This window comes from Gallus gallus, chromosome 8 (genome assembly GCF_016699485.2).
Source record: "Gallus gallus isolate bGalGal1 chromosome 8, bGalGal1.mat.broiler.GRCg7b, whole genome shotgun sequence".
NCBI lineage: Eukaryota > Metazoa > Chordata > Aves > Galliformes > Phasianidae > Gallus > Gallus gallus.
This window is the reverse complement of record NC_052539.1, coordinates 5,754,049-5,770,752: the sequence shown is the minus strand read 5'-3', so window position 1 is coordinate 5,770,752 and position 16,704 is coordinate 5,754,049. Positions and strand designations below refer to the sequence as shown.

Below are 16,704 nucleotides of genomic sequence, written 5' to 3'. Positions count from 1 at the left end.
CGTTTGGGCAGATGTTTCTGCTGTCCCTGGGGGAGGCTTTTCTCACCTCCTACCCCACAGTTAGAGTGGACCCCTTGGTGTCCTGGGGTGGGAAAAAGTGAGGTTTTTCCCCCATAGGTGAGGGCCCTGCAGGAGGGAGAAGGCAGTGGTGGTAAATGCCTTTGTTGAGGAGCTCAGAGTGCTCTTAGGGTCTGACCATGCTGTTCCCTCCCTTCTTATCTCGACAGTGTGCCCACTGCCAGGGGATCCACACTGCAGCTGCCCCTCCAAAGCGCCGGCTCCTTGGGAGCTGTGCTAATTGCTCGCAGACTTTCAGGAAAATGAAACAACAGACACCAAACAGGCTGACAGCTTGTGGTCGAGTGCTGTGTCCTCTTTGTTAGCTGAAGTCTGTGAGTAGGGAGTAGGGAAAGGAGGCAATAGAATCCTTACTGGTAGGAAGCCTTGAGGGGAAAGTTTTCCAGCACTGGCTGAATGTGAAGAGATGCTCCAGATCCTCTGTGTGGAACCTTTGTGCTGCAGAGATCTCTCCTGGTGTGTTTTTAACTTATCAACCATTAATTTCCCTGAGTGGCCTTTCAAATGTTTTGGCTGAAGTCGCTCTGGCTCCTATCCCTAAACACATCCCAGCTCCACCGAGCTGGGCTGTCTGCCCCTGGCAGCGTTCCTGAACAGTGCCGTGACAGTAGTGATGTGGCCACAGGGTTTTGGCAAGGTGCACGAGGTATTTGGTGGTTGGTGGGTGGCCACTGCTGGAAACCACCAGGATTTGGTCTGGGTGCTTCCCTGTGGTGATTCTGCCCTTCCCTTCCTCTCTGATGGGTGGCTAAACTGGGAGCTTCCATGGCAGGTGCTCAGCTTGGTGTCATGCCTGACTCTACAATGCACAACCCCAACAGTACACAACCCCAAACTCTTTCTCAGATGAAGCCCAGCCTGATCACAGCTCAGCTACCCACCTCCATGCTCACATCTATCCTCTGGGCACCCACTGCAGGCGTCATCCCAACAGAGCTACAGGGGAAAATGGGGTAGCTATGGGGAAGCTTGGGGGGCTGGTGGCTCCATCCCACTTCTCTTCTCCTTGACTTCTTCCACTCCCTTCGAGTATATGATCCTGGCAACCATCATTGCCAACTGCATCGTGCTGGCCCTGGAGCAGCACCTCCCAGAGGACGACAAGACGCCCATGTCACGGAGACTGGTGAGCATCCTTGTCGGGGACCCTTTCCCAACAGATGATTTCTGCTCATTTTGGGGGTGGTGGGTCAGGAGGGGACCCCACTGGCCTTTGTGGCTCCACCATGGAAAGGATCCAGGAAGGTTTAAAAACCCTGAAAAGTGGCACTGAAGTATGTCACAGCTCTGTATTTCTGGTCTCCAAACTGATGCTGTCGGAGGAAGGGCTGGGGAAGCTCCTGGATGAGGAAGGTGGGATGGGACAGGGAAATGGGGTTGGTGCACGATGAAGCCACCCCATGTGAAATGCATGGTGCTGTTTGCCCTGTGCTTCTCTCTCACTGTGCCCCTGGTTCCTCTCTGTAGGAGAAGACGGAGCCGTACTTTATTGGGATTTTCTGCTTTGAGGCTGGGATTAAGATCGTGGCTCTGGGCTTCGTTTTCCACAAGGGCTCATACCTACGCAATGGCTGGAACGTCATGGACTTCATCGTGGTCCTCAGTGGGTGAGTCAGGGAACATCGGTGTGTGGGCACAGGGCTTGTCCTGGTGGTGACACCAAACTCCAGAACACTGGGTGCAGCCATGTTTTGCCATTTTGGGTGGTATTCTTCTACCAAATTGAGGGAAGGGAGGATGGATTCCCACAGTGGGATGTGGTTTCCTGTCGAGTGAGCTCTGAAGGCATCATGTCCGGCTCTTCTCAGCTGGTGGTCTGGTGCCTGTCACCCATCTGGGCAAGGAGTGAGGTGGGTGTGGTGTTGGACAGCTGTTAGGCAGACCCGGGGTCCTGGTGGGGCTGCAGCTCCAGGTGACACTGGCTCAGCACGTGGGACCTGTGATGGGGGTGGCAGTGCATGAACTATGCCAGGTGCTGGTTGTCACTGCCTGTGTCACCTGCTGGGGTTGTGGCCCAGATTCAAGTCTTGCTTGGGATGTGATGAGCTGTGCTGGTGACACAAAAAGAAATGAGCAGGTGTCGTTTGTTGGGCTTGCACTCACTGATGGTGGCTATTGGCTTGAGCAATGTGGCTCAGGGAAACTGAGGTGTGGGAACCTTGGATATCTGGGGTCCCTGTAGAGCTGTTGCCTGCAGTCCCATCTCCTGGTACACAAGCTCCTGCACGGTGGCATCATGTGGGATGTGGCACTGGGTTGTAGGACGGAAGTGAACACTGAGCCTGGTGCTTGGGATGTGGTGATGGGCATTGCATGCCCACAGTGGCGTGGCATGGCATGGGTCAGGAGCGTGCTTGTTGGAGATGTCCTAGTTGGAAGGACCAATCCCTAGGGGGATGCAGGGACTGGGGAATGAGCCCACCCCATGCAAGCAGGGTGGCTGGAAATGCCCATGGGCTGCCGGCTGGCCTGAGCATCCTTTGGGGCTCAGCCAAGGGGAAATGCCATGTTTGAGCTGGGAGCTCCACTGTGAGCCTCTCCGGCGAATCGGGGTGAGCCGGCTGCAGCCCAGCCTGTGCTGAGTCAGCGCTCGGCAATTACTCACCCTCTGGCATCGCCAGCTCCTGCCTGCACCGGGCCCCGTGCCAATGGAGCGAGCGGCCGTGCAGGGCTGCTACTGTGCCCACAGGTGCCAGCCCCCAGCACGCTTATGGGGCATGGAGAGTCAGCTTCACCACCTTGCCCTCTTATATCCTGCTTTTTGCTCAGGCAGATGGAAACCCCTCCCAGAATTGCCAGTGCAGCTCTCACTCAGAGAGGTGCGTGTGACAGTGACAGCTTGCCTCCCTGCGAGATAAACCAGTGTGTGTGTTGGGTGTTCTGAGTTATCAGTGGCTTTCTGCAGCAAGCGATGCCGGGCTGCAAAGCGGCTCTCAGGCAGCCGTGGGAGGGGCACATGCTGTGATGGGCGGGTGGCAACGTCGGAGTGCTGCACTGGGCCTCGTGAGTGTGGCTGTGGACTAAAACTTGATGGATAGGTCTGGCCAGATACCTTTGGGCTGAGGAGAATGAATGTTCTGAGGGATGTGTGGAGATGCCTGGAGTGCAAGGGGTGTTGTGAGTGTCCTCAGGATGCGCTGAGTGGTTTGGGATGGTGATGCAACACAGAGGGCATCCATGGGAGTGGTATGCACCCCACTGGACCAACATTGCTTTCCCTATGCAGATGACATGAGGTACTCTTTCTTTCAGATTCATTTAGCAACGTAAATCAGAGAGGCACTTTATGCAGGTGGCATTGTGGCCCAGGCACTGTGTTGGGATGTCTGTGGGCAGCAGGCACACATTAGCCTAACGAGGGGCTGCAAACGTGAGCAGCCTCCTGGGACCCCATGCAGGAGCGGATGGCACGAGCGCGGGTTCAACTGGTGTTTGCTTCTTATGTCAATAAACCCAGATTTTCATCTCGGTGGAAATCAACGCCCACCCCAAACTCCCTAATGCTAAAGCTTCCACTGGGGAACTAATAGGCACATTTGTAAACCCGCTCCATTTGTAACCTGTAGTTTCTAAATCATCATCGCTGCCTGAAAAACAGCCCGTCCTCCCCCAGCCAAATATATTTTTCCCAGAAAACGTGCATGAGGTACCTTCATGCACTGTGGAGCAGAACTGAGATGGGGACGGAGCGTGTTGCCTTGGGGATGCTCACCTCGTGTGCTCTGAAGCTGGGCCTGGGACCTGCTTGGTGCAGCGTGTCCTGAGCCTGAAGCGGTCAGGACCATGGTCAGTTCTTTACTCGCAGCCCTGGGAGGGTGAGGTTGGAGCTGGACGAACTGGTGATGGGGCATCACCTCCCTGCACATGGGGTGGTTCTGCTGTTAGTGTAAGGAAGAAAAAAATCGTGATCAAAAAGCAGCCTGGAACAGACTGGAAGGAGCCCTAATGCCACAAGTGAGGGCTAGCAGAATGGCTTAGATGTCATCTGTCTGCACAGGGAAATGGGATTTCAGGCTGCTCGCCTTGGTCATCTTCTTTCCTTTTTCCTTTAGTCTTTGGCTAGTCCCTAGCACAGTGATTCCCTATCTCCCATCCCCATCTCTTCCCTTCCAGGACAATTAGTAAAGTGTTTGGTCTTTCGTTTGGATGAATAATTGATTCCCGAGCTCTGTGAATGATTCATGGGCCATATGCCATGGCAACAGGACGTGCCTGCCACCGGCACCTTGCACAAAGGGCAGACAGCAAGCGTCAGGGATGCGTTAGAGCCAGGGGGCTCTGGGGGGGCCCTGTGTAGGCAGAGCTGTGCTATGGGATTGGGAACACAGGCATCCCCGATCTTGCTGCAGGGCTAGCTGGGGAGCCTGAGCAGTCGCCCTAATGCTCCCATCACTTTCAGCTCAGGGTTTCCTGGAGGAAAGCGCTGTTTTGGTGCCATCTGAGATGGGACCTGCAGCTCTGCAGCCTCACAATCCACTTGTGTCACGGCCCCAAAACCTAGAAAGAGTGCAGAAAAAAAGGACAGCGGCTTTCAGGTTGCACAGCATCCCCAGGGCTGGGCTGCTGAGTGCATCTGTCTGGGTGTAACCGGTGCTAATCACAGTGATCTCTGCAGAGGAGGGGTTGGTTCACCAGTCAGAAAGGGGAAGAATGGGGTAAATCCATCAGGTCCCTTCCTGTGAGCTGTTTGACCAGTCTATTAATTATGCACTCGTCTCCCTCATAGAGTCAGGTGGCGGTTCAGGCCTTGAGGGGCCTTTCCACTTAATTATAAATATTAATTTGTGTGCCAGCCAGCACTCTGCCTGGCCCAGATTTGGAACTGGGATTTGTCTGGCTGCACCGGCAGCTCCCTTGTCCCCTTGCTGGGTCAACTCACTACCACCTCACCCCTGCATGGAACCATTGGGCGATGCTCAATCCAACTACTTTGGGAGGTCAGCATTTGCTTGGGCTCCCTGCTAGAAAGCATGGCCCAGCGGTCCCCAGTGCTGAGGTTCATGCTAGGCTGATGATGCAGAGGTGGGTGCATCAAAATGGCTTTGTGGGGATGTGACCATGGGACATATGCCATACCCAGTGCACATCACATTGATAACCTCTGAGTTTGGAGATGGTTTCCCCACTGCTGTGCAGTGCTTCTGGGTCTCATCTCTTGCTCTGGGGGCTGCAGATAAATAAAACAAAATAACCGCCTAGGTTGCAAACACAAAGCATTGGATTTTCTTTCCTAATATTTTTTTTCTCCAAAGCGTGTTTTTGTCTGCTGGTGATTGCTCACTATTCAATTATACTTTGCGGATTAGCATATATTTCCCATCCTGCCTCCTCTCTCATTTGCATTCCTCCAATAGATCCTCTCTGCTCCTCTCTCCACCTGAAGCCTCTCTTCCCCCTTTCTTCCGAAGAAGCAGAGCTCGCCCCTTTGCCTAGGTGACCTATAAAAACGCCTTCACTTTTTTTTTCTTCTTTTCTCTGGTACATATGATGAAAAGCATGAGATCATTGGGATTTTTATAGCCCAATCTGGCAGCTTTTTTCAGATAACTTGGATGGTGAGATGTAATTTTAGTTTGGGTCCTTGCCTAAAAATAAAGAATAATTATTAGTACATCAGACGTGGATATTGTAAGTGTTGGAGAGGGCTTGAATTGTTCTGCAGATAGCAGAGCTGCCACCCTGCACGAATACTGAACTCCATCCCATCCCCAAGGGGATGCTCAGTGTGCCAGCGTGCTTGGTGTTGCTGCTGCCCAACCCCGGGGCAATGCTCCCCAGCAGCCTTGGTGATGCCACGGTTTTCTTCCTCACTTTTTGCCTTTTGGCTTCTAACTCTTGCTTCCAATTTCACTTTGGTTTATTGTAGTTGATGAAGCTTTTAATGTTCCGGTGGCAGTTTTAAATGGGGGAAGGGAGGCTGCAAAACCAACGTGGCACGGGTCTGCCTGTGTGGTTTCAGAGCCAGGTCTTCCCCTGAGCAATTTGGCCTGGGGAGGTGAGGAGCGAGTGGTGAAAGCAATGTGGAGCAGAAGTGGGTCGCACTGTGGCATGTAGGTCATGCCACCAAAAAGGCATATGTAGGGGTTAACGAGCAATTAACAGATGCTGAGTGAGACATCCAGAGCAGGAGGTTTTGGGTGTACAGAAGAAACTATCAGGGAGAGGCAATGTCTTTTATTAGAGACTGAAAGGCTTGGAGAAAGCAGACAGAAACCAGGCTTGCGTGCCTGAGCGCTTGCTTGCTTTTTCCAGCACCTCAAATGATCTAAATTTAGTCCCATGTGGCTGAGACCCTGCTCTAGGCTGTGTGGATGCCCTGGGATGCTGAGCAGGAAGGATGCATAGACACCTTTGGTCAGGAGAAACATCAGCTTTGGCATTGCTACGCTTGGTGTTTTTTCTGACCCACCCCCTCCGTGACACAGCTCGTGATGTCCCTTGTCCCCCTGTGAGGACAAGGAGCACGTCACCTTGCCACAGAGGAGTCCCATTCTTAGCAGCTAATTTGGAGCGCGGTGGAGGCTCGCCCTGAAATCGTGTGAGCCTTGCCTGAAGGCTCCTCGCCAGTGCTCCTGAGCCCTTCAGACAAATCTGGGTTAGCAGAGGACTTTGCAGCCTGGGTGCTCGGCTCCTTACTGGGTCTGCTTCCAGAGAGCTGGGGTGTCTGACCGCTGCTGGGAGCTGGGGAGATGCTTGGTGCTGTGTGTCACCAAGGGTGCAAGAGCTGGTCCCCATGGGAATGCGCCATGGATGAGCAGCTCAGTAAGCTCTGTGCACTGGGGCTGTGGGTCCTGTTGGGGTGATGCTGGGATAGGTTTGCTGCCCACCCCTTCTGCAGGCAGTCTGGTAAACCAGTTAGGAGGAAGAGGAGGGTTGGGAAGCGGGTGGTACCAACCTGCTTGCGTTGTGGTGCTGGGTATCCTAGGAAACCAAGCTGCCTTTTGGGGGGGCCGGGACCTACGTACCTCGGGGAGCATGGCAGGGAACGTGTGCTAATTGCTCCGTGCGCCAGAGAGCTGCTCTGGCCTGTAATTAGATGAATTAGTGGAACAATGACCCAATTTCCCTCAGTTTTTTGGATTGCTGCAAACATCCCTGAGGTTGCTGCCACCCTCTGTCCCCCTCTCCTCCCCATCCCTGGTTCCACCATGCAGCCCTCCTCCTCCTCTTCCTCACTCATCCCGCATGGGACAGGCCACCAGCCCTTCTGACACACACTGTGCTCTCAGTGTCACCAGTCCCCCCCTCCCCTGTCACTATGGGCACCTCGGGCACTGCCAGACTCACAGTGTACTGGCTCCCCTCTGCCCCAGTTTGTTTTCCATAGATCAGCTTGAGAAATTTTTGTGTTTTAAAAGCAAACCCTGGAGTCCTTCCTGTGCTTTCCAAGGGCATCAAATTTTCATTACTGTATATTTTTGAATGCGTGTAAGGCTCTTGGCTTGTTCCCTAAGGAAACACCACATGTTGAAGGAATTGATGCAGCCGATGGCTCCACGTGTGCTTGGGGTCAAGACTTGGCCGTGTGCCCCATCCTCTGGGGTTTGGTGGCACGTGTGCTTTGGGAGGTGTCAAGAGTACCTGCACTGGGTCCTGCTGGTGGGGACTGCTTCATTGGATGGGAAGCTGGCTCTCAGCACCAAGCCCTGCATTATGGGGCTGTAACCATGTTCTCTTCATGTCTGCCTGCAGCATCCTTGCCACCGCTGGAACACACTTCAACACGCACGTAGACCTGCGCACCCTGCGGGCCGTGCGTGTGCTCAGGCCTCTGAAGCTCGTCTCGGGCATTCCCAGTAAGTTGGGTGCTTCCAGTTCTCCTCTGCTTCCCATCTACCTTGCGTTGCAAGGAGACCTTGTGCCACTTTGGTGACATGGTGTGGAAATGGGAGGAGAGGCAAAGCTCTCTGATGGCCCTGGTGCCACGTCCTCTCCTTCGACCCAATGGAGCTTTGGTGCGTCCTGCTATAGGGCTCAGCTCCATGGCCAGAAGGTGGTGGGTGGATCCTTCCAGGGGATATTTCTTTCTTTTTTGTCAAGATTTCCTCTGCAGGAATGGAGATAAGTAAAGAAACCAGACTACTACTGTGGCTGAGCCTCCCTCCCCTCCCTGGGCACCCAACATGGGGTGCATGGGATTTATAGCTCGGGCAGCATGAGAGGCGTAGTTCATGCTGGGTGGTGGGGATTAGTCCAGAAGATGCCTGGATGGTGCTGGGGAGCTTCCCCTGCCCCACTGGCTGTTGGCATGGTGGGAACTGGGGTGCCTGGTTTGGGATATTGTGTTAGGAGACGATGGATGCACCAGGAGCTGTCCCACTGCCTACAGGGTGCATACGTCCTGAGTAGGGGCTGCTAACCTGAACTCACTCTTTTGTCTTTCAGGCCTTCAGATTGTGCTGAAATCCATCATGAAGGCCATGGTACCTCTCCTCCAGATTGGCTTGCTGCTCTTTTTCGCTATTCTCATGTTTGCCATCATCGGCCTGGAGTTTTACAGTGGGAAACTGCACCGAGCCTGCTACACAAACAATTCAGGTGAGGAAGGCACCCTGCGTCCTGGGTTGGGCACTGTGCTCTGCTATCCACGCACTGATGCAGTGACCACTGGAGGTGTGACCTGCATTTTGCTTTGTACACTGTGGGCATCCCTCAGTTGCGTGCAGTTGCATCCCCCAGTTTCCAATCTGCCCCCAGGTTCTCCCCCTTTCTCACCCCCATTCCATTGGTTATCTTGTGTGCTCGCAGGTGAGCTGGAGGAGCTGGACCCTCCCCACCCCTGCGGGGTGCAGGGCTGTCCGCCGGGCTATGAGTGCCGGGAGTGGATTGGTCCCAATGATGGGATCACGCAGTTCGACAACATCCTCTTTGCTGTGCTGACCGTCTTCCAGTGCATCACCATGGAAGGGTGGACCACAGTTCTGTACAATGTGAGTCAGGGGCTTTTGGGGGGCTGCTGGGTGTGGGGGTATGGGGGTTCTAGAGGTGGCATTTACTTGGACTGAAAATTTTTGAGATCCTGAGTGGTGGAGACCGAGCACCTGAAATAGATATAGATGTCCCTGTTCATTGCTGGGCAGTTGGATCACACAACCTCGAAGGGTCTCTTCCAACTGGAATGATTCTGTGATTCTATGAGATGGGATCGGCTCATCCTGTTTGGGGAGGAGAAGGGGAATAGAGGAACATGTGCTACACGTTCCACTGGTGCAAAGGGACATCCCATCCCCAGCTCTGGGCAGTGACACTGGGCAGAACATGAAGCAGGAAGAGAGGTGCATGGCTGCATCTTTGTGGGCGATGGGTTTCATTTCATGGACTGGAAGCAGCCGTGCCAGTTCTGTTCCCAGACTAATTTCAGCATCGCCTCCGGCGTCATTGCACCAGGAACGTTTTTATACCCTGGTTCCCATAACGCCTGGAGATTTACAGAGTGGCATTGCTCTGCAGGAGGCAGATTGGGTGGATCGCAATGGGGAAACATTCTTCAATATTTGCTTTGCTGTAAGCAGGAAGGCTGTTTTGTAAGCTGAGTGAAGGCTGTGTGCTGTCAGCATCAAGGACCCTGTTTGTTTTGGTCATGCCGGGGGGTTGCACTTGGCATCCATGGGGGCAGATGGACCACCAAAACCTGGACTGGGGGGAGCAGTCATGACCAGGCTTCACCTACAAGAGGTGATGACTTCAAGTTGTGTCAGGAGAGGGTTGGGTTGGATGTCAGGAAACATTTCTTTGAAAAGTGGTGATGTACTGGCAAAGGCTACCCAGGGAGGTGGGAGGGTCACCATCCCTGGAGGTGTTTGGGAACCATAGAGATGTGGCACTGAGGGACGTGGGCATGGTGGGGAGGGGTTGATGGTTGGACTTGGGGATCTTAGTGGTCTTTTCCAACCTTAATGGTTCTATCATTCTATGATGATTCTTGCCCCGAGGTTCTGATCTTCCTCATCCTAAAGGAGCTGTTGGTGTCTGCATCTTGTCGCTTTGTTGGGGAACTGGGCAGAACTGAACCACTTGGGAGACTGGGATATAAAGAACGTTTCTGGTGCATCAGTGGGCTTAGAGACTTAGCCACAGTGCATATTGGCAGGATAATAGCGTTTAGCATGAAAGGGGATTTTCCCCTACAGAACTGCTTTTGGGATGGCTGGGAACCAGGGCAAGCCCATTTCTTTCCTGAGTATCCCCGCAGTCCCACTCTAAGCCCTCCCATCCTGATGGTAGCTGGGTGGGACCCATAGCTGCTATGGATATTCAGGGATGCTTGGGATCCAAGTGATCTTCCCGGCATCACTGGCCAGATGTGCTCTGTCATCACATCCCTGATGGCTGTGACTGCTCACTTGCCTCCCTTTCCTGCTCCTCACACAGCTCCGGCTATTACTTACCTTTAATGGAAGTATCAGGGACCTTCTCAGCTGCTAATTGAATGAGGGTTTGGGACTTGGTGGCAAACCACTGCTGATTCACTTCTCTCCTCCCTCAGCTGCCTCTTGTCCTTCCATTACCTCATGGGGTTGCATGGCTCCAGGCTGCAAAATGGGCTTTGGAACTTTTTTTTAATGGGAAAAAAACCCCACAAATGAGGTCATTTTTGGATGAGCAAGCATGCGTATGAGGCTGAGGTCCTCTGGGGAATGCCTGCTGCCTGCAGGTTTGGGGATTCAGCCATTGGGTGCGGTGGTGAGAGATGGAGCCCTTTTGGGTTAGCAAGGAGCTCTGCAGAGGAGAGGAGATGGCAGGCAAAATGCTTCAGCAATCTCTCAAAGAAATTGCTTACTATCATATTCCCCCGTGTAGCTGTATCGTGATTTTAAGAGCCACAATTTTACCCGATCCAGAAGTGCATCTCTCCGAATATGTAGAAAGCATCATGAAAAAGCTAATCAGCCCCGTGGTGCTCTCCACGTGTGTTATTCTGTGGATGCGCTCAGCTCTCACCTTGTTTTCCTCACCCTGCCTGCGTGAGATGCCGCCTTGCTATGCAGAAATCACAGTGTGATTGGGGAAAAAAAAACAGCAAAAAACACCTCAAACAGGAGTGCGCTGTGTCCTTCCCTTTGCCCATCCCTGGAGGGCTTTGATTCCTTTTTGGAGGGCATGGGCCTCCCCCCACTGTGTGCTGAGGACATTAGCTGCATGGCATGGGGACCAGGCATCATGCAGAAAGCTGCTTGGTGTCAATATGGGGTTGATGCTGGGGTGGGAAGCAGGCAGACCCGATGGCATCAAGGTGGTGGGAGCAGGCAAGAGGCTTGGCACAGCCCTGATTTGTGCACAGGGCCACGGCTGTTAGCAGCGATGGGTAAAAACATTTTGCCTCCCAGGCATTACAGCAGCATCCGTGCTGCTAATTAAAAATGCATGGCAAGGCATCAAGGGAGCTTGACGGGCCACAGCTGTTTGCTGTAAACCCAAAACCCGCCTTATTGACATGATGGGTGGGTTGGGGTTGATAAATACAGAGGGTCACAACGCTGTGCCTTTGGCTCTGAGGTCCTGAGCATCACTTGTGCCTTTATCCCTGTGCGTTCCCAAGGAGGGAGAGATGCTGGTGAGTGAAGGTGGAGGGAGATGTGTTGGAGGGAGCCAAGTGCTGGGCTTTGCAGGAAAGAGGAGCTGAGGAAGTGCTACCCCAAGGGCTTAACACCATCCAAACTTTTCCCTAAGTGTGCTGTTTTTCCCCTAAACGGCTCCTGGTCATTGAGCCCTGCCAGGTGAGCCCAGTGATGCTGCTACATACACCCCGAGCAGCCAAGGGCAGGGTGCTGGTTTTCACTCCCTCTTTGGCTCAGCTGTTTGTTAGCACTTAAAGCCAGACCCTCTCCTTCTTGCCAACTGTTCCTTTTTTTTTTTCCCCCCTCTTTATTTTTTTTTTAATGTGTGCGCACTGAAATGACACAGCAAGAAACAAACTGTGTCTGCTGGATCTGCAGCTTCGAAGGCTTGCTCTGCTGAGAGCTGCCTGCTTACACCCTCCTCCTGCTTGCCAAGGGAACAGCTCTGTCCTGGGCTAGAGGAACAGAGCAGAACCCGATGCTCTGGCACTGCCTACAAGGACAGAGGGTTTCAGCCCCTCTTTGTTAAGCCCAGGGGCTATGATTCCATTGGCGTCCCATGGAGGGCCTTGTTGACGTCCCATGGAAGGTCTTGCTGGCAACCCGTGGGGGGTCTCATTGGCATCCCATGGAATGCAGTGCTGGGGGACCTGGGTTTGATTTCTTGGCAGATCAAAGTAGAACGGAACCAAAGTCAATCTCCACACCCATATCAAGCACTTTCAAAACACTTAATTTTTCATAATGCTTTTAGCAACGCATTGTTTTCTTAGTCTGAAATTGAAATGTTTCATTTAGAAAACGGGAAGAATGAAATATATAGGAGTTCTTCCCTGTCTCCCCATTCCTAGCCAGGAAGATGCATGCCCACACAATTCAGCCCTCACCAAGCATCCTGCATCCCATTTTGGGGACCCCTGGGGTCTGCACGGTGCTGTGGGCCCAGCCCTTGCTCTGTGAAGGAAATATACCAATTTCCTCATTAATCTAATTTGGAGAAGAAAAGCATTTTCATTCAGATCTTGTACAGCACTGGGGTCACTGACAGATACCAGGCACAGCTGGCAGGGAGTGAAGCATGGCCCTGCATGCAAGAGATCAAATTATAACTATTAACGGGAAGAAGGAGATCTGTTACTGTGCTGGGGAGCAGCAGTGGGTGTCAAGGTCTTGAGGGAGCTGGTTAGGTCAGGGAATCTGCTGGGAGAGTTCTTTAATTTCCTTTCTTTGTTTTTAGCCTTTGGATTGTGATACTGTTCCTACTGGTCTGTGCCAGGGAGGCTCAGTGCCGGCTCTGGTCCTCAGACCCCACAGTGTTGGGGTCTGGGAGGCGATGGTGTGCATGGCCCCGCTGCATCTGCCTGTGGGCCTTGCTCCCAAGCTGTGTTTATTCCCTAAGCAAGTGGGTTATGGTAATATCTGAATATTACCCCAATCTAATTATGTGCCATTTGGGTCTGGATTAGAGCAGAAATCGCAGAGGCTCTCCTGATGCAGATGGATTTGGATGGGGGACATGGCTGTGCTGCTGCTCAGAGCATGGACCATCTCTAAGACTGCTTCTCTCAATAGCAAAGCATATCTGCTTGTCCGTCCAGCATCACCCTTCCTTTCCTTGCACTTTCTATCAAAGCACTGGGAATCCAAAGGTGCCCTGCAAAGGCAGAAGGTGCTTTTTGCTTATTTTTAGGTAGAAAAAACTGAGTTTGTGGTTGTTTTATTATTTTTTCCTAGCGCAGCAAAAAAATCCTAAAGTTTCCCATGCTGAGGGAGGGTATGTGTGGGCTGCGAGCCTGTGCTTTGCATTTGACGGCAGTATATATTTAGATTTCTTTAGATTTCTGGCCCCTGAGTGAGACCTGCTTTTGCAGCTCCCTGTGCCTTTTCCTGCCCTTTGGAAATAGAGGAGCTGCCAAAGTAACAGGGCCGGTCTCTGTGGTGGCCTTGGTGGTGGGTATGGTGCCAGTACCATCACCCTGGTGGCCCGAGGTGAGGTGGCCTGGGTCATTTGTGTGCTTTGTATATGTCAGCGTCTCACGCGTTCCTGGAGGTGGTAGTGAACACATTTTGTGGTCAGGAGGCCAAGGAAGAGCGTGGCTGGTGGTATTTTAGGATGGAGCGATACACAATGGGCTGTCAGGGAGGTGGTGGAGTCTCCATCCCTCAAGGTATTGAAGAAACATGTGGATGTGGCACCAATGGGCATGAGCTAGTGGTGGGACTTGGTGAGTCAGTCTGATGGTTGGTCTTGGTGATCTTGAAGGTCTTTCCAACCTAAATGACTCTGTGATTCTATAACGAGAAGGTTGTTGCCTTGAAGAGAAGGGAAGAAGAAAGAGCATCTGTCAAGCAGTTCCTCAGTTTCCCAAAGGCTTTATGTGAGCAACGGGACCATCTCCAGCACAGGGCCAGGGGCAGGAAGGAGTTTCTTCACTTAAATGAATTGCAGCTTTGTGTAGTCTGGGGATTGAGCTACCCATGGTGCGGCCTCCATGGACCCTGAATGACATGTCCTGCTGGGTCCTGAGCAAGTGGAAAACCTATGGGAAGGCACCAAGGTGGTGAATTACTGTCTGTGGAAGGGTATTAGGAGGGAATGATGCTCCAAAAATAAAGGAAAAAGGGCTGCTTGGTAAAGAAAATGATTTCTTTGTGCCAAAGAAGTTGGGAAGTGCCAAAATTCAAGCAACATGGACCTTGTGCAGAGTGCTCAAAGGAACAGTAAGTGGTTTCTCACCTCTGCCAATCACAGGATGATTAAGGTTGGAAAAAAAACCCAAAAAGATCGCCAAGTCCAACCATCAGCCCATCCCCACCATGCCCACTAAACATCACTCAGTGCGACATCTACCCTTTTCTTGAACACCCCCAGAGACAGTGACTCCACCACTTCCTTGGGCAGCCCATTCCAACGCCTCACCACTCTTTCAGAGAAGAAATTTTTCCTAATATCTGACCTGGAACAAGGGGATGTTTGGGCACAGACCTCCACACCAGGTGGATATTTCACCCAATGTGAAGTGTGAACCCAATGGCACCAAAAGGATGGATAGTGTGACCAAGAACATGAGCGTGGCCACAGCCCATCGTGCCCATCAGCTTGGCAATGGGCATCACCCCCACTGTGTTTAGGGGGAGCTGGCACATAGATGGCAGGTCTGGTCCTGCGTATTTATAACAGCTCCGGCGTGCTGGGGGAGGCACCAGCTGACTGGGGAAGAGTGAATGCAGTGCCTATATTTAAAAGCGGGGGGAGGAAGGAAAAAGTAAGGCAGGCAGGAATAGGGCTGCAAGCCTGACCTCAATTGCATGCCATTTCGGAACAGATTTTGGAGGCGAAAGAGGAAAATGAATCATGGGTTTGCCAAAGGTAGGTCACGCCAGGCTAACCTGGCATCCAAGGACTGGTTTTCTAAGTGCAGGAAATGTGCAGAGCTGCTTGTTGTAGTAATGCTTTCCCTATGGGGAAATGTTGGCGAAGCAGAGCTGGTGGGAAGGGAGCGGCACCAAGGTGGGGCTGGGTGGTGGTTTAGGGCTCTCAGGGTGAGTCGTGTGCTTGTTGGAGAATAGTGAGGATACCTCCCAGGAACTCAGGTCTTTGTGGCTGGAAGGTGCCAGGATGGAGATGGAGGGGAAGGAGGAGAAGCTTGCAGACGGGAAGGTAAGGCCTCAGCAGCATCGTGCGTGGATGCAGCAGGAGCTGTCAGCATCACTCGTACGGGTCTCCTGTGTACAGGGATGATGAACTGAGCTTGGACTGGAGCAGTGGAAGGGCTGCTGGATGAACGAAGAGGGAGAGGCAGTCATGCAGGAGAAAACTAGATGAGCCTTGCTTGAGCTACCAGAGGAGAGCCTGGGAATGGCCACAGTCACCATCCATAAATACATCAGGATGGGAAATGGGGAAGAGAAGAGCTATTTAAGCCAAAGGTCAATGCTGGCAGAAGTACAAATGGATATAAACCGTCCACAAATAAATTTAGGCTGAGACTTAGGGACAACCATTAGAGTGGTTGCCATTTCCAGTGGGAACAGTGCATTTTTCAGGGTTAGACACGCTTCAGCTTTGAGGTGGAGAGGTAGTCTCACTGTCTACTATGGCTTACAGAAGCAGTGGGAAATGCTGCGCTTCTTAGGGAACAAAAGAGCAAGTGCTGGCAAACAGAGCAGTGTGATGCTGGTCCCCTGTGCCCCCAATTTACCTGTGCCTTCAGGGCACAACAGTGTGTGGGGGAAGATGCTTTCTTCACCTATAGGAATAGAGCCCCTGTGCTGAGAGCCTTTGGGAAAGCACCTGGCTCTCAGGCCTGGTCTTGGTGGGGAGTGATCCCAACACGGGTGGTAGATGCCCAGTGGCACCTGGACAGTGGAGCAGAGTCCAGCATGAGCTTGTTCCAAGGGGTACACAGTGCCTTGAAGGCTAATGCCATGGGAAATGGTGCTGTTGGAAAGCAGTGGCCTGGCACCCGGACTCATGGATGAGTCCAAGTGTCTCTGGAGATCTACGGTGAGTATGGGCTGCATGGGATTTCAGTGCATCATTCTCATCTCCCAGAATGGAGATCAACCTCGGAGAAGGGGCTGGCACGCAGCACTGGTGTCTCTCCCTGCAGCATCCTTCTGTGTGCTGGTTGGTGCCCACAGCCAGACATACTGGTGGCCTCAGTGCCAGTGTGGTGGTCACCAGAGGTGGCTACCTCCCCACTTGCAGGTTCCCGTGCTGGCCGATGGGGAGACGTTGTGCCAATGACTCAGACGGAGATGAGGGCTTAATTAGCACGGGGAGAGGGGGAAGAAAGAGAGAGAAAAGAGAAAGAGCCTTTCATTGCAACAAGATTGATGCCACCTCCCCCAGACAGTCACGTTCTGCCGCATCACCCTCCAGCCTGGCATCATGTGCACAGTGCCTTACACCGGGGGGACAAATGGGGCCGGGGAGTGGCTGTGAGGGATGAGGGGGCATTGCTTTTATTACAAGCTTTGTTTAGTGAATAATTGTCTGGAGCTGCAACCTGCTTCATGCGGCCAGTGTGGAACGGTACAGTGGGATTATGGCAGGAGCCCATTG

The 16,704-nt window shown here is 52.7% G+C and overlaps 1 protein-coding gene and 1 long non-coding RNA gene across 16 annotated transcripts in view; one reads left to right on the top strand and one right to left on the bottom strand.

The window, feature by feature from the left end:
• The window catches only part of CACNA1E (calcium voltage-gated channel subunit alpha1 E), an 84,804-nt gene that overhangs the window by 21,593 nt on the left and 46,507 nt on the right, over nt 1-16,704 (top strand). For all 15 annotated transcript variants that reach the window (XR_006930820.1, XM_025153110.3, XM_015290487.4 and 12 more), the window contains 5 exons: nt 1,099-1,204; nt 1,546-1,685; nt 7,771-7,874; nt 8,464-8,616; nt 8,827-9,008. Coding sequence is in view for 14 of the 15 variants with exons in the window: in XM_025153110.3 (XP_025008878.1) it covers nt 1,099-1,204; nt 1,546-1,685; nt 7,771-7,874; nt 8,464-8,616; nt 8,827-9,008 (685 nt within the window). In the remaining variant the exon portion in view is untranslated. The remainder of the gene's footprint in view (nt 1-1,098; nt 1,205-1,545; nt 1,686-7,770; nt 7,875-8,463; nt 8,617-8,826; nt 9,009-16,704) is intronic.
• LOC121111410 lies at nt 1,679-5,382 on the bottom strand. The gene is made up of 3 exons (XR_005861945.1): nt 5,155-5,382; nt 3,791-3,956; nt 1,679-2,129 (listed from the first exon to the last, which is right to left on the bottom strand). It is a non-coding gene; the product is annotated as an uncharacterized LOC121111410 (long non-coding RNA).